General features: G+C 53.4%; 3 protein-coding genes across 3 annotated transcripts; 2 read left to right on the forward strand and 1 right to left on the reverse strand.

Annotated features, from left to right (window-relative positions):
• Window positions 1-973: 973 nt before the first annotated feature.
• Window positions 974-7952, reverse strand: UBFD1 (ubiquitin family domain containing 1). The gene is made up of 7 exons (XM_058815971.1): window positions 7732-7952; window positions 7236-7502; window positions 6953-7161; window positions 5876-5941; window positions 5593-5698; window positions 2570-2652; window positions 974-1344 (listed from the first exon to the last, which is right to left on the reverse strand). The coding sequence occupies exons 1-7, from the start codon at window positions 7757-7759 to the stop codon at window positions 1234-1236; spliced, it is 870 nt and encodes a 289-aa protein (XP_058671954.1). The 5' UTR covers window positions 7760-7952; the 3' UTR covers window positions 974-1233.
• Window positions 7953-8134: 182 nt separating this feature from the next.
• On the forward strand, window positions 8135-13118 carry EARS2 (glutamyl-tRNA synthetase 2, mitochondrial). Its single transcript, XM_058816190.1, has 9 exons — window positions 8135-8294; window positions 8755-8910; window positions 9064-9253; window positions 9490-9962; window positions 10725-10833; window positions 11481-11634; window positions 11738-11868; window positions 12117-12252; window positions 12457-13118. The coding sequence occupies exons 1-9, from the start codon at window positions 8135-8137 to the stop codon at window positions 12538-12540; spliced, it is 1593 nt and encodes a 530-aa protein (XP_058672173.1). The 3' UTR covers window positions 12541-13118.
• Window positions 13119-13340: 222 nt separating this feature from the next.
• GGA2 (golgi associated, gamma adaptin ear containing, ARF binding protein 2) lies at window positions 13341-23565 on the forward strand. The gene is made up of 17 exons (XM_058815709.1): window positions 13341-13374; window positions 13947-14031; window positions 14776-14851; window positions 15365-15463; window positions 16202-16325; window positions 16804-16907; window positions 17349-17429; window positions 18106-18243; window positions 18348-18429; window positions 18978-19097; window positions 19342-19509; window positions 19732-19787; window positions 20063-20214; window positions 21017-21186; window positions 22101-22270; window positions 22668-22778; window positions 23373-23565. Exons 1-17 carry the CDS (start codon window positions 13341-13343, stop codon window positions 23481-23483), a joined length of 1881 nt encoding a protein of 626 aa, XP_058671692.1. The 3' UTR covers window positions 23484-23565.
• Window positions 23566-24048: the final 483 nt, after the last annotated feature.

The raw sequence follows: 24048 nt of genomic DNA on the forward strand, positions 1-24048 counted from the left end.
TGACACACAGAGCACCACAGCCCCAGGCACAGCACGTTCCTTCTGACAGAATCGGGTGTGAGGGCTTCTTGTGAACTGGAGCAGGAGAAAAGCTGGAAGGTGGTTTACATTTCAGAACATCCCCCGCTGGATGGTTAATCTAAAGTACGATTCACTGAATTCCATCACTACAAATTTTCAAATCCAGCTCACAAAGACTGCTGCTGTTATTAAGAATCCAAAATAGCCTCGGAGCTTCTCTCTTCCTTACTTCCCCCACCCCAAACAGGGCAGGAAGGTCTCTGTAGGTCCCTCCCTTTGGGAGATCTGTGTCCCCCTGCAGCGGTACGGTGTTTCCATCCATGTCCATGCCACTGTGTCCCCCTGCTCACACCAGCAGCACAAGGGTGTTCCCAGTCCAACAGCTCAGTGTCAACGCAGCAGCTGCAAAATGATCCTGGACTGCAACATGCATGAGCAAGAAAATGCTCCCGAAATGCAGCAGCCCAGGGCAGGAGGTGAAGCACTGGCCGGGCACGGGAGGGAGCAGCTGGCAGCACTGGGTCACCTGCCACGACAAAGCATCCCTGCACAATTCACCTGCTCCAAACACGCTACACCGACCAGCCTGGAGCTGCCAGACTCGGGAAAAGGCCAGGAAAAATCCCAAGCAAGCAGGGCATCTTTGGGTGAAAACAAAGAATTAGTTCTGCTACCAAGGAGTGGAGGCTGCCCTGGAGGACCAGCGGGATATGGCTTCACCAACAGCGACGCTGTGCTCTGCTACAGTTAGCTCTTAAAAATCTGCCCCTCAAAGGCCCCTTCACAACCAAGTCACTAAGGTAAGTCTAATGCTGATAACTGAGAGATTATGAAAATATTTGGTTTTGTTCAAACCATGTAAAAAATCCTCAATAATACATTGCAATATTTTCTCTTTAAAACTAAACTGGAAGATCAACTCTCAGCAGATTTAAGTGTATTACACACAATATTTTGTGAATTAAGATTTATTGATTTCCATTGTATTTGCTTTAAATATGGTTGAAGCTGACTGCAGAAAAGGGATGGTGAAATCTTTAAGTTAAAAGTAAACTAATGGTGAAAGAACATCACCTCTGGCTTCCATCCATGCCTCATTTAGCATGTTTTAATAATAAGTTCCAGGACTGTCACATCCAGGGATGTTGGAGGCCTCTCCCAGCAGTGTCCTTAGATTTGTGTCATTTTCCTGTGCCAGAGGTGAGCGTGCTTTCAAAAATACTGCCACTTCCCCAGCACCGTGTCTTTGATTGCATCGACATACTGAGTTGGGACCCAATAGACCCAGTAGTAAGATGCTTCTGTTGGGCCCAGCTGAAATGCCTGCAATTAAAAATGACAACATTTACACATGGGAACAAAGAGCTGGTGCCAGTGGACAGGCACAGCTCATCCATTGCCAAACCAGACCAGCCTGTCCCACCTGCTGCTCCCTGCAGCACTCGGGGCATTCCACAGCTCCTTGGTGGGCAATTAAAGGAGCATTGCAGAGAACAAGAGCTGCAGAGGCTGAGGAAACCATGAGCTCTTCCCTTTTACAACATCACAACAGCAACCAGAACTCCTGGCCAGTTTCAAGAACATGAGGAAATTATTCTGGTAGACAACCTGAAGCATAACTCAGAGTCTCCAAAGAAACCTCAGAGCTGAGAAGCCAAACAGGAACTAAACAAGACAATGACCATGTTTTTATAGCCACAGGATTTTATATTTAGACATAATGTCCTACTCTCAACTTCCCTCCTATGCCCAGGAGAGGGGCACCATGGCATGCCAGAGCCTCTGCCCTTACAGTGGGCTAAGTTTATTGCAACATGTGCTGAAGAAGATCTCTTCTCACACCGGTGATCAAAAATCAAGTACTTGGACAGAGACTAGAGCAGCACCCTCCTGCAGGCCATGACTTTAGGGGGAGGAAAAAATATTCCCCTTTCCTCCCCCTAAAGAAGGATACAGACTTCTTATAGAAAAGAAACTTACTTCAACATCAAAAGTTAGTTACTGTGCTGTGAAAAGCAGGATCTAAAAAAACCCATGGATTAAAATAAACAGCCAAAATTTCAGTAGATTAGCACAGCTCTCTTCTGAAATATAACTTTGCTAGATCCCATGCGAGTTGTTCAGAAAATTACAGGTATGAAAAGATATTACAGCATCAAATCCCTTTTTTCTTAACCTCCATCAAGGCCTGTTGTTCATATAAATACCACAGAATCAAGACATTAAACCAGGTACCAAAAATATCCCTATCATTAAGTAATCATGAGCTATGTTGTGAACATGTTTACCAATTTAACACTGTCACAGTCAGAAGATACAAAACAATGCTTAAGCACTTCATGTTTGTGTGACAACACTCTGGATTTCCACACAGCTGCAGATATTAAATGTGGACCCAAAATATTGACAGTGTGAGAGGAGCCCATGTCGCCATCTGCACAAGGCTGGAACCACCATCCACCTCCAGCCTGCTCTGACCTGCAGCCTCAGCAGTGTGTGCTGCATGAAGGAATCAGATGGATATGATTAAAGTAGAGCTGTTACTCACCATCATGTGATAATCCTCATGGCCTTCAATAGGTTCACTCACCACATTTTTAATGGACCCCATGGGTAACTTTTCTGTTCTCTCTACATTAAAATTGATCAAAGTATTATTTCTGACATGCTGGCAAGCAGTATTCATATTCATTTCATACATCACCTCCATTAATGCCAAAATCTCCTCAGGCCAGCAGTGTCCCCTCCAGGTGGGTTTTGGACACCTGCTGCCCAGGACGTGGTGGCTGCAGCACCACACCCCCCACACCCACAGCTGGCACCCAGCACTGTGAAGGAATCCAAACCTGGATCACACAGTTTCCCTGCATCACATGGAGCATTTCAGTGCTCATCATTTGGGCCTAGACTGAGTGATGGGAAATCCCAGGATTTACTTAATGTTTTCCCATAAGGAACTCCCCTGGAGCAGCAGGGATGCTCAGCCTATGGAATCCAGTCCAGGTATGGGAACACTCAGGACTGACTGCCAAGGATTGCACTGACCTCTCAACAGCAAGCCTGAAAGCTGGCAAAGATAAGCTGGCCTAACTCTGAAAGCTTAGGCCAGGCTTTACCCTGAGGCAGCGTGCAGAGAAGTACAGGGAAGGGAATATAACACAGAAAATAGGGAAAGAAACAGGTAAGAGAAACTGAGGCCCCAAAAAGGACTACAATTACATGGCAGAGTAACATGAGCAGCCAGAGGCAACGACAAGAGCCACAGGGAACGTGGTCCAGGGCAGAGCTTTCCCATCAGCTCTGTCCTCTCTCCTTTCTACACACTCAATTCCAAGGTCCTGCCTTCCAGTTCAAGCATCCAGCATCAGCTGAAAATTATCTTCTGGATACAATGCAGAGAATACCCAGAACACTTTAGAAAGGAGAAACTGCTCTTGAGACAGATCTATTTAATTTGTTATCCAAAAACCCTCTAACCTATCTACAGAAACCACACAGGGAGATAAACAGTGATATAAGGAAAAATATTCTCTGCCTCATAGCTGAGCTCACTCTGTACTACCTGTTCAGACCTGTGACTCCATTCAGGAGGTAAAACCCCATTTTGCCCTTGTTCAGCATCCCCCAAATAGATTTCTGCTCTGAGTATCCCAGCAACAGACAAATCCCATTATCCATGCCTCTGTGCAACTGCCACTGAGCCACTGGGGAGCAGCTTCAGACTACAAACACCTGCACAAACCCCTGTGAGGCTGCAGGGCTGGGCTAAGAACCACTCCAACTCTGCAGGGCCTGCAGGTGACAAGCTGTGCCAACACCCAGATGTGTTCACTCCAGCCCTTACCTGCTGGCCTCTGCCATGGCTTCTCAGAGGAGGAAGGAGTTTTTCCCAATAACAGCCAGCAATTACAACCATTCCCTAGAGGCTGCAAGCTGCTGCTAACTCGGGGAGCAGGGAAACAGGGCACAGGAAACACATGACTACAGGAAGAATCAAATTCACAGCTTAAGCAATACGATGTAGAACACCCCAGAAACACTACACTTGGAAACTCATCTGGGGGGTGATGGAAGAGATCAATCCCCTAAATACTAAGCATGGATTTAGAACCTGGGATCAGTAACAGAAAAATCTGCCTGCCCAACCTAGAGAGTTAAAACCACCCCCAATGCCTTGCTCCATCACTTTGCCCAGGAGGAAATCATTGCAACTGGCACCTAGAGAGGTTTTAAAGCCAGAAAAAAGCTTCACAGTCAAGTCTGTCCTACAAAGAAAGGGTCAAAAACTTTTGGGATTTCTGCTTACTTTGGACCTACTGTAGCAGCTGGAGGCAGTGTAACCACCCAGTCAGGCTGCTGTACTGGCACAGCGAGCAAGCACTCTCATCCCTCTTGCTCATCACTGCATATTGCCCAGCCCAGCCAAACTGAGGGAGCACAGCTTCCTTGGCAGGTGGGGGATCCCAGTTCAGCCCCAGGCAGCAATTAAGCACCACGCAGCCACTCACTCCCCCTGCCTCACTGGGATGGGAAAGAGAACTGGGAAAAAGTGAAAAATGTGTGGTTTGAGCTAAGAACAGTTTAATGACTGAAACAAAGTAAAATATACTACTACTACTGATGGTAATAATAATAGTCACAAAAAAAAATAAAAAAGAAACTCCAGAGAAAACAGTGATGCCCAATACAGCAACTCCCCACTGCTGACTGATCTCCAGCCTGTCCCCCTTCAGTGACCAGTCCCTCCCAGCCAACTGCCCCCAGTTTATACTGGCCATGATGCCCTATGGTGGGAAATGTTCCTTTGGCCAGCTCTGGCCAGCTGTCCTGGCCAGTTCCCTGCATCTCCTTGCATGCCTCCTCAGAGGCAGTGTCTGAGACACCAAACAGTCCTTGACTGAGGGAAGCACTGCACAGCCACAACCAAAACATGCACTGTTATCAGCACTGCTCCCATCCCAACCCAAAACAGCCCCTGGGAAGAAAACTAACTCCATCCCAGGCACAACCAGGACACAGACATCCTCAACAAGGCACGTCATCCCCAGCTCCTCCTGGCAGCACTCGCCACTGCACACCAAACCCTCTGCACAGCACCACAGCTGGGCATTACTGAGACAAGACATTCACATCATTTCAGCTGGAAGGACAGGGAGTGCCAGAGATGCCAACGCTTCCAGTTTCTATCCCAGCTCTGAGTTTTCCCTCCAAGTCTTGGCTAAGCCGTTGGACCCCTGTGTACTGCTGGCATCAAATCCATGCTGCTTATGGAGTGCTTTGAGATATGCCAGAATGCCCATTGACATTTGGAGCCAGGAACAGCACCTTGGACCCTCAGTCTGCTGACCCCACTGAACTGCAGTTTTCCAGGAACTGATGTGGAGTATCAAGTACTATTCAATGCCCTGGGAGAATGGCACGTGAGGAAAGGAAACAAAGCTTTTTGAAGCGCTGCAACACCAACATCATTCCCTAAACACAGTTTAGTCAGAGGAGAAGCTTTTCTAGGTCACACAGTTCAGTCACAGCCCAGTCACCAAGTGCTCATCCCCGAGGCTGAGAGGTGCTCACCTTTTGTACCAATCCAGAGCTGGTCTTGCTCGAGTTTGAAGGTCAGCCTGACTTTGCCCCCTGACTTGTTGTACATGCCGGACAGCGGCACCGTGGGCAGCCGCTCCTGCAACGAGACACACCGGTCACGCCAGGGCTGGGCAGGAAACACACAAACCCCCAGCTTTCTCAGCAAAGGACCACCCATCCCTCCAGCCTTCTGCCACTGAACCACTGGGAAGGGTCTCAAACCACAGAGAAGTCTCTCTGTGACTCTGAGTGTCTCAAGGCTTTATTCACGCACCTGCACGCCTTTGACAGAAGGCATCACGTCGTCAGGTTTTCCTTTGTCCAACACTTTTCTGTGTTGCTGCAACACAAAAACAGAAATTAAATTCACAGGAATGGTACAAAGTTTGCAGTGTGCTTGCAGCTGCTCCCTGACCACATCCCAATGGCACTGAGACACAGCTGAGGGCTGCTCACAGGCATTGATCACACGGGCATCAGTGACTTTCAAACTTCATTGTGCAATTTCCAAAATACTGTCAAGAAATTATCAAAACGAGTGGAACTCCAACATAATGCCAAGGATAACAGCCTTCTCAAATACACACTCACATAAATAAAGGTGTATAAAATCCAAAGTGTTACATCCAGTGAATGGCAGAAATTCTCCACATCTGGCAGTGCAGCCCAGCACCAAACCAGCATGGATCAGAGCAGTGGTAACGTTCAAATCCACGCTCACAGCTTTCGCCTGGCTGAGCACCTTAAAAACCACGGGATTTACACTGAGTGTGAACGTGATAAATCACAGAAAACCATCAGCATGCTTCGTGGAGGCACTACTTAATTTAACCAAGTTTATTTTGAGCAAGGTACAGGGCTGGTAATACCTCGAGCTGCCAATCCTTCAGCAGCCGTCAAAGCAGCCCCACTGCACTGTACTACAAAAAGTGAGAGGAGAATTCAACACCCACATCCCTGTCAGGGCTGGGACAGCTGAAGGAACTGCTTTCTTGGTGTTTGTTTTGAGCAGTTTTTTGAGATCAAATTTTTTTGTGCCAATAAAAAACAATGAGGTTTTAGACAGAGTTAATCTGGGCTGGGTTTGCACTAACAACCACCAAATGTTTCCATTTCTGGACCAAAATGCTTGGCTGTACCTGGCAGCACAAGCAGTGTCTTGCAAAGCCCCAGTCCCTGCTGGACCAAACAGTTCTGTGCTACTCCCCTGCCCAGAGTCCTTCCAATGCTGAGCTGTCAGAAATGAACCCCCAACCTGACCTGAGGAGGAACAGGACCCACAAGCGCCTGCAGGAGAATCACATAAATCCTACCACTCCCCCACACCAGCAGTTATTGAGATATTAGTTACCTTTTGTCTGCAAAGCGGCTCCTTTTTGTTTTCCTCAGCTTTGACGTCCTGTTGAGCAGCCTCTTTGGGTGTATTTACTGCTAACACATCGTTGATGGTAGAGCCCACAACCATTATCTTCGCTCCGTTCGTTACTTTGATTTCCCGCAAGGTTTTCTCCTCGGGCAGCAGTCCCTTGAACATGACTTTCTGCATGGCGGGCGGGAGGCCTAGGGGCAAGCACAGCGATTAGGAGCGGCGGCGGCGCGGGGGAGGCGCGGCGGGCGGCGGCGGCCCCACGCACCTGTGAGCGAGTGGATCTTCTGCTTGAGCTCGGCTCCCGTGCTGTCCAGGCAGAACTTCACGTCGTACTTGTTCTTGTTCCAGATCACCTTCAGCTCCACCAGCTCCCTGCCGCCGTCCTCGTCGCCGCCGTTGCTGACAGACGCCTGCGGGGGCTCCCGGCGCTCCTCGCCGTCCGGAGACCGCCCCGCCGCCGGCGAGCCGCCCGCCCCGCCGCAGCCCAGCGGCAGCTCCTGCGCCTCCGCCTCCATGCCCGGCTCCTCGGTACCTGCGGGGAGCGGACAGGAAGATCCCGGCCCACGGGAGCTGCCCCGGCCCGGCCCCGCTCCGGCCCCGGAGCGCCGCCCGCAGCGTGTCCGGGACCGGCTCCCCGCGCTGGCGCCCCCCGGCCCGCCCCGCCGCCCCCTGCACCGGCACCGCGGGCTCCGGACCCCGCGGGCTCCCGATCCCCCGCGCTGCGGCCGCCGCGGGCTCCGCGCTCCCGGCCGCGCTCGTACCATCGGCGGCGGCAGCGGCGGCGGCCATGATGATTGTGTACAATCCGCCGCGGGGCACGCCGGGAAACGCCGCCCCGCCGCTGCTGGACCGCGCCGGCTCCCGTAGTCACCCCGCCCGCCTCTCAGCGTGGGGGCGGCGGCGACCCCCAGATCGCCCCCCTGCAGCACCGGCCGCGCCGCGCCGGGAGGCGGAAGGGGAGCCGGACCATCCGCTCGGCGCCCCGGGCACCGGAACTGCCCCACGCTGCCGGGCCCGTGGCGGCGGCCGAGGTCCCCTCGCGCGACCGGACGAACCGGGTAGTGGCGCCTTTAAGGGAGGCCCCACCCCCGGCGGCGGCGCGCACGGGGATTGGCTGCGGGGCCAGGCGGAAGCGGCGCCGCGGCCACGTGGGCGAGTGGCGGGATGGCGCGAGCTCTGCGTGCGCTGCGCTGCGCGGCGGGATCGGGATCGGGATCGGCACCGGGATCGGCACCGGGATCGGCACCGGCACCGGCACCGGGACCCGGACCCGGACCCGGACCCGAGCGGGGGCCGCGGGTCCGCTTCGGGCCCAGCCCGACAGGTAACCGACCCCTCGGCAGCCCCGCCCCTGCCCACCCCCGGGCTGCGCCGTGGCGGGGCGGGGTTTTGGGTTGGAAACATAAATTCGGGCTCTGGAGGTGTGGTGGCTGCCTGCTGCCCGGAGTGCTCCTGGCGGAGTTCCTGAGCTCGCCCCTGCAGCGTGCCCCGGTGCCCTCCCGCCGTGCGGGGTCACGGTGTACCGTGGCCGTGCTGGTCCTGGCATGTGCCCGCTTGTCGGACATTGCCAGGTCACTCTGGGGACTCTGTTCCTGGCAGGAGTCATCCATGAGTTACTTCCAGAGCCCGTGCCCCCGGAGCTGGACGTGCCCCGGGTGCGGTGCCGCTCCCGCCTCGGTGCCGCTGCCATCGCAGGCAGCATCCAGCGCCCTTCCAGCTCCTATTTAGAACTCTCCTCTGGATCTCCTTTGTGACCGCCTCCTCTGATTTCCCCACGATTACAGGTTTTCTGCATTTAGGTGGCCTTAGGACTGCTTTGTACAATTATATCTTTGCCAAAAAGCACCAAGGAACCTTTATTTTAAGAGTGGAGGATACAGATCAGAATCGGGTGGTGCCTGGAGCTGCAGAAGGAATAGAAGATATGTTGGACTGGGCAGGTATTTAGAAGCATCGTTCATTTTCCACCTGCTGAATCCTTACCTTTCTCGTAAAGGCTAACCGTACTCGGCTGGAGGGTGGGTCTCACTGCCTTTCTCCGGGCTGTTTGGCAGCCCGGCTGCTCACTGCCTGTGTCCGTGCCGCTGTTGCAGGTATTCCCCCGGACGAGAGCCCCGGGCGGGGCGGCCCCGCGGGGCCCTACGTGCAGTCGCAGCGGCTGGAGCTGTACGGGCGGGCGGGCGCGGCGCTGCTGGCCAGCGGGGCCGCCTACCGCTGCTTCTGCAGCCCGCAGCGCCTGCAGCTGCTCCGCCGGGACGCGCTGCGCCGCCAGCAGACCCCGCGGTGCGTGTCTGACCCTGTCCCCTGCCCCGAGCCTCGCGGCTCCGCCTGCGCCTCCTGCCCGTGGAGGGAGGAGGCTCTGTCACCCTCCAGAGAGGAGGCGTTTGGATGTGCAGTGGGCGGGTTACAGCTGAAATTCAGGCGTCTGCTTAGGGTTTTGGGCATGTAGGAACAGCTGGTGGCGTTGGCCTGTGCTGAGCAGAAGCCCTGGTGCCTGAGACGGTGCTCATCTCCCCAAGGTACGACAACCGGTGCCGGCACCTGACGGCCTCGGAGGTGGCCCAGAAGCTTTCCCAGGGCCTGGAGTGCGTCATCCGCTTCCGCCTGGAGAGGGGCGTGCAGCCCTTCCAGGACCTGGTCTACGGCTGGAGCAAGCACGAGGTGGCAGAGGTGGAGGGCGACCCCGTGATCCTCAAGGGGGACGGCTTCCCCACGTACCACCTGGCCAGCGTGGTCGACGACCACCACATGGGCGTCACCCACGTGCTGCGCGGCACCGAGTGGCTGGCCTCCACCTCCAAGCACCTGCTGCTCTACAAGGCCTTGGGCTGGGAGCCGCCCCGGTTCGGGCACCTGCCGCTGCTGCTGAACAAGGACGGGGGCAAGCTGTCCAAGAGGCAGGGGGACATCTTCCTGGAGCGCTTTGCTCGGGACGGCTTCCTGCCAGAGGCGCTGCTGGACATGGTCACCAACTGCGGCTCGGGGTTCGCAGGTACCGCCACGGGCTCCTGCCCGCCCGCCCGCCTCATGCTGGCTTCGTGGCACGGAGGGTTTGCTCTAATAGCTGAGATCCTGTCCGTGTTTGAAGGGGTCAGGGAATGGGTGTCACACAACCAGCCAGTCGCTGAGGTGCCACCGGGCCTTCTGCAGAGCTCCTGTGGAAGGAGCTGGGATGGTGGAAATCTTCCTGCTGCTGTGCAGCCATTAAAATTGAATCAGGTGCTTAATGGGTTCTCCCTTGGGAAAACCCTCCCTTCAAGGCTGAGAAACTCTGTGAAGCCTTGAGAAAGCTTGCAGTCTGTGGTTAGTGATTGCAGTGTTGTCTGGCACCTGTGCCACCTTTCCTTTAACCTGACAGACCACAAGGAGTTGAGTCAATGTCTCCTTTTGTGGTTTTTGCTGTTGGGGATCACAAATTAACTTGTGTTCTGAGAGCTCTGCTTGGGAATGAAATCTCGCTTGGGCAGTGCCCGCTCCTGGCTGAGTGTGACTTCTCTGGCCAACTGAGGCAGAGGGGCTCTGCTGAGGAAGGTGATGGAGCCAAGCAGAACGTCCTAGTTCCCAGTGCCTCTGCAGCAAAGCAGGGAGGAGAGGGCAGCATGGCAGTGTGCCTGCTGCTGCTTCCCTCCTGGGACACCCCTGCTGCTACTGGCACTGCACGGGTGGCTGTCCTGTGTCACCTTTGCTCAGCATGCTCCCAGCCCCGTGCCCGAGGAGAGCACAGCCCTGTGATTCCCTCTGGCTTGTGTTACAGAGAAACAGATGGGGAGGACTCTGGAGGAGCTGATCTCCCAGTTTGAAGTAAGCAGAATTACAACTCATTCTGCTCTCCTGGACCTCGAAGCACTCCCAGAATTCAACAGGTAAAAAATTAGTGGTAGCTTTAAAATGTAGTAAGCACCATGTCAGTGAGATTTTATTTCTAGCACTTGGCTTTGGCTGGAGTTTTGTTTGTTGGATCCTGGTGCAGCACTTGTTGGGCCGTGCTAAGAGGAACCATAAGTTTCTGCTCACACAGTTCCTGCCTCCTCTCCCATTCTGTGCTTGGACTCTGGGGTTGGTAGCACTGAAAGTCTAGAGAGAGGGTGGGTGTAGCTGAGAGGATCTAAAGTCTTATGCTTATAACCTAAGAAAATAACATCTAAAAAGAGTTAACACTTCCAGAAGGTTCTTCTGCAAGTACACTCGTGCTCCTAGGACATTGTGCTGCTGAGGTGGCCTCATCATCAGTTCCCTGTGGGGCACCTGAGCGAAATGCTTGTTTGTAGAGTGTCTGACTCTGGTTTAGTGCTGCTTTTCTAACACTTCCACAGTTTTAGCTCAGTTGGTCAGAGCATGGTGCTAAGAATGCCAAAGTTGAGAGTTCAGTCCCCAGATGGGCTATTCCCTTAAGAGTTGGACTTGATGATCCCTGAGGGTCTCTTCCAGCTCAGAATATTCTGTGAGACGTGGTTGGGGTGATCTGAGGCAACCCAAAGCACTCCAAAGGCAGGTCTTTGCTGTGCTGCAGGATTCACCTCAGCCGTCACATTGAGAACCAAGGGCTGCGCCAGAAGCTCGTCAGGGAGCTGCAGGGGCTGGTGGAGCTCGTCTATGGGCAGCAGCAAGTGGATCCAGATGTTCTGGAAGAGGAATATGTGGAGCGAGTCCTTCTGCTGAGAAAAGTATGGGTAGTGGCAGAGTGCTGTGCCCCCATCCTCCAGGCTGAGGAATTGCTTCCTCCACAGCACAGCCCTCTGCCTTGCCGGCTTTGCTTCCCTCCCCCAGGGCCACATAAGCCTCCTGAAGGATCTGGTGTCGAGTGATTACTCCTACCTGTGGGTCAGGCCCTCGGTGTCCCGGCAGCAGCTACAAACAATTTCTGCAGAAGTAGATAAAATAGGAAAACTGGTCTCAGGGTAAGTGTGCTGCTCTCTGAGCTGAGTAGTGGCAGCAATGGCTCCTCATCTCTGAAAACAGTCAGAATTACTGCTTTTTTGGTAGTTTTCCAGGTCTGTGGCATAATTTTGTAGTTGAAACTTGCTCTTTTGAATGAGCTCTGCTGCTGGGGAGGAGAAGGGAGCATCCTGGCACAGGGCAGGGGTGAGGGGTCGGAGCCCTGTGGTTTCCATGTCCCCAGAGTGTAAGGACACCTTCTTCCCCAAAGGCTCCTGACAAGGCCAGCAGCTGCCCTGACTGTGGAGGATTTGAACAGAGAGCTGAGAGGTGTGCAGAAGCAGACCAGAGAGACCAAGTACAGCAGCATGATGCAGCTGCTGCGCCTGGCGCTCAGCGGGCAGCAGGTAAAACAGCAGTTCTGAGATGATGTGCAGTGTGCTTTCACAGAGCTCAAACCCACAGTTTACAGAAGTTCTCCAGAGCCTAGTCCTGGCTCAGCTCTGGTGCCAGCCCTTCAGGTGCCTCTGGGCAGGGCTGGCAGCAGTCTGTGATGCACAGACACGAGCTGGGCAGGGCAGTTCCCGTGCTCAGTGACTCTGTGTTTGCAGCACGGCCCCAGCGTGGCAGAGATGATGGTGACCCTGGGAGCTGAGGAGGTGTGTGGCCGCATACACAGAGCCCTGTCCAGCTGACAGGACATCAGTGACACTGCCAGGCCGTGCACTGGGATGGTGCAGGTGGCACCTGTGTGATCTTCTCTGAGCAGACGAGCTGGGCTTCAGGCCAGACAGGTGTCTGGGCTGGCCCCACGTCTGTAGGAACCTGCACCAAGCACAAGCCACTTCGTCTGGGAGAGGAACCAAGTCCAGATTCAGCTCCATCCTGCCACTGTCTCGTGCAAGGAGCCTTGGCAGGGTGGGAGAAGAAGACACGTATCAGCATTTAAATTCAGACTGTGTGGACAGAAAGGAAATGAACTTCTGAAAGCAGCAGATCGGATTCTTTTTGGAGAGGGTACCTACAGCTACACAACACTGTTCCCCGATAAATACAGTGGGGGGGTATTTTTATATATATATAGATATGTATTATAGCTGTTGCCCTCTTAGCTGCCTTGGTGTCCTACCAGGCTGAGGGAGCTGCTGAGAGGGGGGGTTTCCTGTGCACTGTGTCATGCACGTGATTCTGCTGAAAACACCCCTGACACCCCTGATCACGAGACTGAGATGTTTTATCCTCTTCTGTCTGATGCCCTTCTAATTATTAAATCAACGTGGTGACTTTGATTCCGTTCTCACGGTTACTCTGCAGCCACTGAGGGCAGGAGCTCAGGGCTTGTGCTGAGCCCACACCCACAGCAGCCGCGCGAGCCCTTCCCCAGCACAGCCCTCCCCAGGAGCCACACAGGCACTTCCACCCCAGCAGCCTCTCGCGGGCTGCCCTGGCCGCCCGGAGCCGCTTCCTGCGGGCACAGGGACGCGGGCACGCAGCCATGGCTGGCAGCGGGCAGCTGGAGCGCTGGCTCAGTGAGTGGGGCTGGGGCTGGGGGTCGGGGCTGGCTCTGCTGCCTCCTCCAACCTGGGTGGGCACTGGAGCAGCTTCACCTCCCTGGGGAAGGGGCTGTTGCCCCCACGGAACCCTGGTAGAGTGATGTGGGTGCTGGCTTGCTGCGTCTGGCTTCTTCCCCATCTGTCCTGCCCCCAAAGCTGGCTCAGTGACACACTGGGGAGTGGATAGAGGCAAAAAAGACTTTTTCTCCTGAATTCAGCTGTGCTAATGTGTAAACTGCCCGTGTTCCAGCACAAGTTTTGTAGTGGTCTCGGGAGAGCTGCCTGTAAATGGTTTTTAAGTTTCTCCTGCTAAAAGCAACATCTGCTGTTGTCAGGCTGTGCTTGACTTTAAGTGTGTGCTTGGGGCTATATTTTTAGGCAGGCTTTAGTAACAGCTGTTTCCTGCTCGTCCTGGATCTCCCCTTTCTGCTACAGAAAGCTCTGGAGCAGCGGCAGCAGCGAGGTCTGAGCTGCTTCCTGTTCTGGGCACTGGCTCACACTGAGCCTGGGCTTTCCTTCTTCCTCTCTTGTTTTTCTCCCTCTGTAAGATGAGGCCACTGACCCGAGTGTCTCCGAGGAGAACTGGGAATGCATCCAGCGGTTCTGCGAGCAGGTGAACGCTGCCACGGAGGGGTAAGGCAGACACAGAGCTCTTTGTGCTCCCCCAGGCTGTGTCTGGCTCTGTGGGGCAGGGCCTGGGGCTGTGCTGTGGGGAGCTGAGGGGGCTCGCTGGGCTCTGCCCCTCCTGGCAGCAGAAAGGAGTTGGAAATAGGAGTGTGATGGAGGGTGATGTCAGGGAACGGGCTCTGACACCAATGCTGGAGCCCTCGGGGCAGCAGGTCCTGCTGGCCATGTCCTTAGGAGTCTGCACAAGGATTCTGCTGTGGGGTTCTGCAGGGGAGCCCCCAGGCAGCTCAGCCTCAGCTTTTCAGACAAGGGAAGGATCTCTGCTGAGGTTTCCTCACCTTCCAGCTGGCAGTCTGGCCTCTGTGGGAAGTAGCAGGGACCAATCAAGCTAGTGACCTGTCAAACCTTAGTGATCGTCCCTGTGTTTAGAGCAGGCTGAGTTCAGAGCTCATGGCCTGGCACCCACACGTGCCCAGGAGCTGGCACAGGCTGTCCTGGCTGTCACTGGAGCTCCTGCAGCTGCAGAGCCAGCTCTGGTGCCTGGGTAGGGACTCCCCCAGCCTGTGCCTCTGCTCCCTCCCAAAGCGCAGGGCTGGGGGCAGTGCTGGGTCACCAGTTCAGCCCTGTGTGTGTGCAGTGTCCCTGGCCAGCACTGTGCCCAAGGAAGGCTGTCTGTCCTGCTGGGAGCCCTGCAGCATCTGCTCTTCCTGGGAGCTCGTGCGTGCTGTGACTTGCTTTGCTCTTCCCCAGCCCGTGGTTTGCGCTGAGGCTGCTGGCACACAAGATCCAGTCCCCTCAGGAGGGGGAAGCCCTGCATGCCCTCACAGTGAGTACTTCCATCAGCACACAAAGCAGTCACGGGGAATCGGAGTTGGCAGGTAGAACAGAGCAGACAGGATAGCTCTCTCTTCCTTTGCTCTTAGATGTCCATGTCTTTCTCTTTCTCTTGGATGCCTCTCCATTTAACTTTCCCTTGCACAAGGACTGCGGGAACCAGGGCACAGTGGGGGCAGTAACTGCTTCTGTTCCTGCCCAGCTGCTCTGCTGAGGTGTTTGTTGGTCTGCAGCTCTGGCTGTGTGAGCTGTGTCCCACCACCGAGGCAAGAGCTCAAAAGTTGTTAGTGATGGGTAGAACAGAGCAGGTGGCTTTAAATGTGCTGCTTAGGAAGGCTGGATGAAGGAATAAAACATGTTCTTGCTGCATGACTTTCTCAGTCTCTTGTGTTGGTGACTGCAGTGTCAGAAAGTTCTTAGATTTAGTGATATAGTGACAAAATTTTTGAAAGCTCCCCAAGCCTTGTGTTTTCAGTTCCTGTTGGTAACATTTTGCTTTTTGCAGGTGCTGGAGACTTGTGTGAACAACTGCGGTGACAGATTTCACAGCGAAATAGCAAAATTCAGGTTTCTGAATGAGCTGATTAAAGTGCTTTCCCCAAAGGTAGGTGGTGGCGGTGCTTACAGGGTGTTTTGGGATAAGGAATGCACTCTGCTTTCTCAGAGGCAGTGGGATCTTCTGGCCATGCCCCTCTTCATGGGGCTGGGCCTGCCTGAGACACCCTCTGAGCATCACACCACCCATTTCCCTTTCTGGTGGCTCCTGCACACATTTACCACTGGGGCACGTTTCATTTTCCATTGCATCAGCCCAAGGGCAAAGCTGCAAAAAGCTGATTGCAAAGAAGTGCTCAACTGAAGAACAAAACTCCTTCTCTGAGTGTCAGGCTTGATAACAGAATTTCAGTGAAACCACAGACTCTGAAGCACGTATCACTGAAGACAATTCTGTTACTGCTCTGAGAGGACAGGTATCGTTTAATCAGTTGGAAATGCTGGCCTTGGCAGGTTTGTGTTTTTATAGTTAAAGGAGTGGTCATAGGCAGTAATGAGAGAAAATGGAGAAAGCACCCAGATGCTGATAAGAGATAATAATGAATAATGTTTGTTTCTGGTTTTGTTCAGTTTTCCTGTGTCAGAGGCCAGTGCTGTGACTGCATTGCAGCAGTTAAGGAGAGTGTTTAAAGTCAAGCACAGAATGTTTTCACTAAAATAACCTGCATTGGGTTTTGGATTCAATAACTGATCAGAGGAGTTTGAAGTGGTTTAATTTTGATTATTATAGTATGCGTGTGTGATTCTCATTTGAGATTTTTGTCTTTCTTTACTGTCTTGTTTTCAGTACTATGGAATTTGGTCTTCAGAAAAAGTCAAGTCGAGGGTCACAGAAGTGATATTCAGTTGGACAGTCTGGTTTCCTCAGGAAGTCAAAATCCAGGATGCTTATCAGATGCTGAAGAAACAAGGTTCAGTTCTGTTATTTCAGTTTCCTTTTTAGCCTCCCGAGCCCATGGCTTCCCCCACAGATATCTGCCCCCCTCAGCTTGTGACTCAGCTTTTTCCTAACATGCTGTGTGTGAGGAAAAGGGACAAAGGTCCCAGGCTGGCTGGGTTCTGAAGGATGCATGGAACTGTTTAAAGGGGTTTTCCAAAGAACAGCCTTCCTGAGCACAGCTCAGACTACTCTGAGGCCTCTGCTCACACTGCGGGCAGGGGAAAAGCACAGGACAGGCTCAGAGCTGATCTTTGCCCTGGAATATCTCCCAGGGTTATGAGACATGAGTTCAGAGGGATCCTGGGGTGGATTTTTTCATCCACTCCATTATATTTAGTGGTCCTCAGTGGTGTTTTAATCTGGAAATCTGTGCAAAACCTCATGCACTGCTGGGCATCGAGGTTTCAGCAGCTTGGGCATCACTGAACAAGTACTGTTACCTGTTCCAGGGATTGTAAAAGAAGATCCCAAACTGCCAGAAGACAAAATTTTACCTCCCCATTCTCCAAGACCTCAGAATTCTATTTTTGACACAGATGAAGAGAAGTCCAAGGTAAACCTTAGAGTCTTCATGCCCCACCCTCTGTTTTGTCCTGATGACAAAAGAGGCTCAGTAATATTTTGGGACCTTCTGCTGTTTGAGACAATCTCAGAATAATGCTGATGCCTCCTGCAGTGCAACAGCTAGAGAGCTCTCTGAAGCTTTGTCAGAAATATTTCCTTAGAAAACAGTGAAACTTTTTTACAGAAAAACATCAGTTTCCATGAAATCTGCCCAAGGGAGGGCTTCTCCAGGTCTTACAGGAGTTCTGCAGAGCCAGAGTCCCTAATCCTGACCAGCAGTGTGTGCAGGAGCAGCGTAGCCTGGATTGGGCTGTGGGACAGGAGCTGACAGTCTCCAGGATGATGGAGCCGTTCTGCAGCAGTGTGCACAGTGCCAGGGGCTGCTGCTGCTCCCTGCTGCTGCTCACTGCTGCCCGTGTGTGCCCCACAGCTCCTGGCCAGGCTGCTGAGGAGCAGCCGCCCCGCGGACCTGCAGGCAGCCAACCGCCTGATCCAGAGCGCCGTCAAGGAGGTGGGAGCTGCCCGAGGGTCTCTCTGCTCCAGGGAGGGTGGGGGGAACTTTCCATTTGACAGGGGACCCTCTGCACGGCAGCCCCAGAGAGGGGACCGTGCTCAGTCTCTAAATTGTTCTGAGATTACAGCATGGGATCATTTTGTTTTGTTTCCCTAAAATGTGCCCTTGCCAGAGAGGGAATTTGTGAATGTGCGCGGAGCAGGACACTTCTGTGTCAGTGGGACCTTGGCAGTAGTACTGCAGAAGTGGCTGGAAATTTCCAAAAATAAACTCAGTTCCCAGATGGAAAGAAGTCACTTCTGCACAGAACCGTCTCTTTCCTGCATGCAGTGTGTGTGCATGTCTGGCCTGTTTACATGTTCCATCTGAAGGAGCATCCCACTTCTCTGCTCGCACAGGAGATCTGGTTTAACAAAGCCCTGTGGTTGTTCTGTGTGTCATTCTGTGTGGCAGAAGCCACCAACTCCCAGCTCAAATTCTGAAGTCACACTCGTGCCTGTGGTGAGACGTATTCCATATTGCACAGCACACGGCCAGGGTGCCTTGATGGGGCAGCTGGGGGCTTGTTCTCACCTGTGCTGCTTTGTGCCTTCTCTACCTGCGATAAAATATTAATAGGTGTGACCCTGAGTGCTCCAGCCAAGTCACAGTAATATTTCAATTTTCATCATAGGAACAAGAAAAGTCAGCTCAGGTGTCCCGAAGAGTGAACACCATCCGTGAGGTTTCTGAGAATGTCAGGCGTATGGATGAGTTCCTGGAGAGCTACAGGAGAGGTGAATTATCCCCAGGTGACCAGGAGAGCCTGCAGGTGAATGCTCTTTTCCCTCCCTGTGCTAGAGGAGCCTCCCTTGCAGGAGGGCACGGACAGAGGTGTGGGTGTGCGGGGTGCTCAGCGGTGCCGCGTTCCCCCAGGCTCTGTTCCAGCGCTGTGAGAGGCTCCGGCCGCTGCTCTTCCGCCTGGCCAGCGAGGCCGTGCCTGATGAGGAGGCTCTGGGTAAGAGGCAGCACTGTCCTTGTGCCCCTTGGCACCGGCACAGGGCCGTGCCCTGCCCTGGGAGGGGAGTGCTGGCTGCTTGGCACCCTGTGGGCAAAGCTCCCCACTCTCACCGTGAAACCATGCCCAGGGAAGTGGCATCTGGTCTCCTCCTGCTCGTCTCTGAGGAAGCTGTTAATTTTCACTTGGAGCCCAAAGTTAAACAGTGAATCTGTTTCTTCAGCTGAAGTGGTTTTCTGAGTTTTTTTGAGTTCTGATGTTCAGAGAACTGAAAAGAAAGTGCAGAAGAGATGGCAGGAATTAGGAATACTTTAGAGATAGGATAAGATTTTAAAGGGATCTTGATAAGTGAGAGAGAGGCCTGGAATCAGCAGCTGTGTGTGCAAAATGGAATGAAAGGTGAGTGAGGAGCTGAGGGCAGCCTGCTCTGCTGGGCCTTGCTCCTGAGATGCACTGTCCCTTCCTCAGGAGCATTTTGGGGGGTGCTGTGGAACTGACCTGGCCTTCCCCTGGAAGATGAGTGTTTTGTGTGTGCTCTGGCTTCCCAGCTGAGGTCCTGCAGGCCAATGACCAGCTCTCCTGGGCGCTGGGGCAGTACAGGCAGGCCGTGGCCAGCCAGGAGGACGGGGATGGAGCAGGTTCAGCTGCCAGCTCTGCCTGTGCACCAGGTGAGGAGCCCCCACAGCAGCTCTGCCCTGCACGCCGGGTGGGAGCGGGGTTTGGCAGGGAAGTGCTGCTCAGAGAACAAACCTGGAGAAAGTGCTGTAACACACGAAAAATATTGTCACCATCATTTTCTCTTGTGTATAATTGACAGAAGATACTCCCCAGGCTCCTCACCTTTGAGGCACAGCTGCAGCCGTGGCTGTGCCATCCCTCCCCAGGCTCCAGCTAACCGTGTCTGTTCCCCAGCGTGCCGAGCAGCCCCGCGGCGCACGAGGAGCTACACCCTGATCGACTTCTCCGAGCTGGAGGCCATGGCCCAGACCCCCCCAGAGCCCTCTGCAGACACAGCCTCAGCCCCCCGGCGCGGCAGCACCTCCTCCAGCTGCCTGCTCGAGGAGCAGCTGCGCTCCTTAGGTCTGTACGTGCACTTCGGTGCCACCCTCCTTACTGGGGTTTGGGGTCTTCAGTCAAGAGAGGGGACCTTTGGCTTCAGCATCAGTCCCAAGAGAAAGTGGGGCCTTCCAGATGGAGGTTTGCAGGGATGCAGTGTCTCCAGTGGTGTCAGACAGCAAAGGAAGCACCTGTGGAAAGCCCTTTTTATGTAAATTATCTGTGGTATTTTGGTGTCTTTCTTAGGTCTCAGCAACTCCCCTGTCACACAGGAACCACCCCCTGATTTTGGCCTGGTAGAGGTGAGTGATGCTCAGATACTCTGCTGTCCATAAGGTATAAAGGACAAAAATCAGAGATGATTCCTGCTCTGCCTTTCCCTGGCAGCCCTTCTGGTGTAGCACTCTGTTCTGAAGGGAAACCGCAATCCTTGTGCTCTCAGGTGCAGCCTGTAACCAAATGACTCATATGTATTTCTGCTTTAGGTAGTGGTGTTTGATAAACAGTTATTTTCAGTGCAATAGGTTTATTTTTGCTGATATTATACAGCATGAACCTGAAGAGCCTTGTTTTCCAGCCTGCTGTACACAATGGCTTTAGGGACGGTGTAAGTGCTGCTCAAAGCCCGGCACCACAGCAGGGCTGGGAGGACAGCTGTGCAGGGAAGAGTGAGTTCCAGAACCTGGATAAACAGCTCTCTCCACCACCCAGGACCAAGACATGCTCTTTGTAAGTAAACTCTTCATAACAGAGTCAGATCTGGGGGCTGAGGAATTCTTTTACAGCAGGGAGAATTTAGGAAAACCTTTCAGCTACCTCTGGTTAGTGATGGCAGGTGATCCATGCACATATTGGCCCTTTCCTGCAGTTCTGCACTGGTTAATTGCAGTTAATTGCACACCAGCACCTTTCAAGGGTCAGAAATTTGGGGAGACAAATCCCATTGGTTGATAACAAGGTGGTGTTCAGCTAAAAGAACAAAAACCTTATGGTCAGGTCTTTTTATAAAAACCTGTCACTCAAAAAGCACTTTCCTCAGCTTTCTCCAGTCTGTGACAAGGGAGTTTCAAGACATTCAGTGGAAGCTTGGAACAGTTCACAAATCCAATTAATCTCCACAGATCTTCAGAGCAGGAGACTATTACAGTATGCTTATACAGTCTGCCATATTACAAGAAACTTTACTGAAGATTTTCAGCTTCCTGTGATGTCTTTGAGCAGGAATTTACTTTGATCTGCCTGACTAGGGCTCCAGAGAAGCTGTGCTCAGGGATGGCAGACTTCCAAAGCCCTAAACCTAAGTTTTACCATAGTAACAGAACCAAAATCTGCCTTAATGAATTTTGAAACAGCAAGATCTTCCACAGATGATAGAGTTCTTGAATTCCTCAAGGGCTCAGAGTGTAAGTCTGTAGTTTTTTTATACCTAAAGGGGATGAGGGATTGGGAATAGAGACAGACATAGCAGAAGACAGTACATTCCCTGTAGTATCCCTGCTTATACAAGCTTTCTGCATGCCTTTCTTTGCAGGGATTTATCACCAATGAAATTGCCCTTTCCAGATCTTCCAAATAACTCAGTGGCAGATCCTCCCCTCCTCAGTCCAGGCTATGATCTGAAGCCTGCTGCCTCTTTGCACCCAGCTTCCAATGATGCTTCTCTAGAAAACCTTTTTGTGCCTTTAATTTCAGTTACACTAAGTAAGTACAGTTCTGTGCCCCAGCTCTGCTTACTAGAGCTCTTGCATGAGTTTTGCAGGATAGGAAGCCAAATTAGCTTCATGCTGTGTGGGTCACTGGGACAAGTAATCACTGTTCTGTGATGGACTTAATGTACCTGAGAATTTGAGCAGGTGCTAGGGGGGATCAGAGCATGAGAATGTCCTTGTCGTCCCTACTCATTGCTCAGGAGTTTCTGCCCTGCCTGATCTTTGTGATGTGCTTCTAAACCCTGTCCTTCGCACCTTCAGTCAAACTTCAAACAGTTGTTCCACTAAAAGTCCTAAAAGACACTTTTGAGTGGGAATTGCCCCACTTCCTAAAGCAGGAAGCTCTTCATTCCACCTCTGCTTTTTGGTTTCACACTGTATGGCCCAGCTCTGACCCAGAGCACTTCCTGGGAATGTCACCCTGGGGTCTCAGCCTGGCGCCACAGAGCCTTGGCTCTCGCTGCTGCTGGAAGAGGACAGGTGCACAGACATCCTGATCTGCCTTCAGCCTCAAGTGAAGCTCTTAGCAGATTTTGGAAGGGCAGGATGGTGATAGCCAGGTGTGAATTTGCCAGGCACAGATGGTAAGCAGCCAAATCCTGTGTGTGCTCAGAAAGGCACTTTGCTTTTCCCACCACATCTCTGTTGGATCCACACCTGACTTCTCTCAAGGACTGGTGGAACCTGAGCTGCTAAATCCCAAAGGCAGACATCCAGATTCCTGTCTCTGCCTTGGAGGCAGATGTAAATCAGGGGCTGTGTGCCACTTGGCCTGTGAGTTTGCCAAAGGAAGTAAAAGTTTGTTTGCATTTTCCTTTTTGCTATTCCTTATCCCATCTTTCCTGATTGCACTCAGATGGGAGAGGAAGCCAGGCTTTGATTCTGGTTCTGATTTATCTCTGGCAGGCACCATCTCTTCACTCACTGTGTATGACAGGAATGGTTTCAAGGTCATGCTCCACTTCTCCAGAGACCCAGCTCCTGGCCGACCAGACGTGCTGGTGATGGTTCTGTCCATGCTGAGCACCTCAGCACATCCCATTAAGGACATAGTGTTCCAGGCTGCAGTCCCAAAGGTGAGAAACCTGTGACAGGTAGTGGAGAGGCTCAGAAATGTCCTGAGAAGAAGGGTCACCATTTCTTACTGAGCGTTTGCCTTGCTCATGGGAAACTGTGTGGCTCCCTGTCTCTGCACAGAGATCCTCTTGTACAGTGCTGCCTGTTTCACTGTGTGTGCCCATGGCCTTGCTATGGCCAGAGGGCTCCAGAGGGCCCCAGAGCCTCCTGGGCAGGGCTCCTGCTCCTTGTGCACAGAACTGGCTGTTTAGGAATATCTGCCTTTAGCGGCAGGCTGTGCTTTTCACTGAATGAAGAGTCTGGCTGATGTACCTTTAACCAGCTCCATGGCTCACTGAGGCTCACAGCCCTTTCCTGGCATGGATTAACAAGTGTTTCTTTTGTTTTCTCTTTCAGACCATGCAAATAAAGTTACAACCAGCCTCTGGGTCTGAGCTGCCAGCTTTCAGCCCTCTCCTCCCACCTGCAGTGCTGTCCCAGGTGCTGCTGCTCTCCAACCCACACAAGGTGCTGCTGGTGGGCACTGGGAACTCCCTGGATGTTTGTGTGAAAAATGGGGAGAACCCTAATAATGGGGAGGTGTAGTGGAGAGACAGGGCAGTCTGGACTGTGCTGGGAAGATGATTTTCTGCTCAAAGAGCTTTCAGAGCTACAGTCTGAAGGACTGTGCGGGCAGTTGTGCTGGGGCCTGTGCAGTTCTGGAGGATCTGAACACAGACACAGCTGCAGGCGCTCATGGTGCAGCTGATGGAACACAGGGACACCCAAGGCACAAGTGATGGGTGGCAGATCTTTTGCACTGGTGGATAGTTATGAGACCCAAGATCAGTGTAAGGAACTCTGAGTAGGCTGCCCAGGCCTGGATTGCCAACATGCCCATGGCTGGAATGCACAGTTATGTTGCTCTTCGAGTTGTCTTCTCTGTATTAGGTTAGGATAGGTATATCCTTAGGTTAACCTATCCAGGGTTTCCTCCTGTGCAGAGCTTCTGCAAGGCTGGTGTTTCCCCTTTCAGAGGTGGCTCACTGCAGCAAGGCCATGAGAGGTGAAGGAGTCTGGGAGTTTATAATCATGGTGTGCCCCTCTTCCCTTCTCTCGCAGGATCCCGTCCGCCTGAGGTACAGACTGGTGTTCACGCAGGGCCTGCAGCCCTTCCAAGAGGTGGGAGAGGTGACTGGCTTTCCAGGAGCAGAGCTCTGGGGCAGGAGCTGAAGTGCAGCTGGCGCAGACACTGCCGTGTGTCCGATGGGGAGCGACTGGGGAGCAGCAGTGCCACTGAGGGCACCGTTCTGGGGATCTGCCAGCTCCTTCCTCCTTGCTGTGCCCGCAGGAGGAGGAGTGTGCGCTGGCTGCTTCTGCCACAGCCTGTCGCTGTACTGAGCCTGCTTTAAGGAGCCTGCTGGAGCCTCCGTGCCTCTGCCACGCACACCTTCCCGCTGCTTCTGGGCCGTCTCCCCTTTACTTGTGAATTAAAAAAAAACAAAGTGAATCACACCAGCATTCAGCCCCCGTGCCAGCCTGTTCCAGGGACACAGGGACACCCCGGCTCGGTTTCCCCGGAGCCTGTGCCAGGTGCAGCGAGGGGCGCTGGGCCCGGTACCGGCAGCGCTGGGAGGGAGCAGAGCCGGACACCGGCCGGGCCCGCCCCGTTCCCGGCCCCGGTACCGCCCCGGCCCGCCCCGTTCCCGGCCCCGGTACCGCCCCGGCCCGTCCCGTTCAGGGCCCCGGGACCGCCCCGGCCCGTCCCGTTCAGGGCCCCGGGACCGCCCCGGCCCGT

The sequence above is a fragment of the Ammospiza caudacuta genome, chromosome 17 (genome assembly GCF_027887145.1).
Source record: "Ammospiza caudacuta isolate bAmmCau1 chromosome 17, bAmmCau1.pri, whole genome shotgun sequence".
NCBI classification, from domain to species: Eukaryota; Metazoa; Chordata; class Aves; order Passeriformes; family Passerellidae; genus Ammospiza; species Ammospiza caudacuta.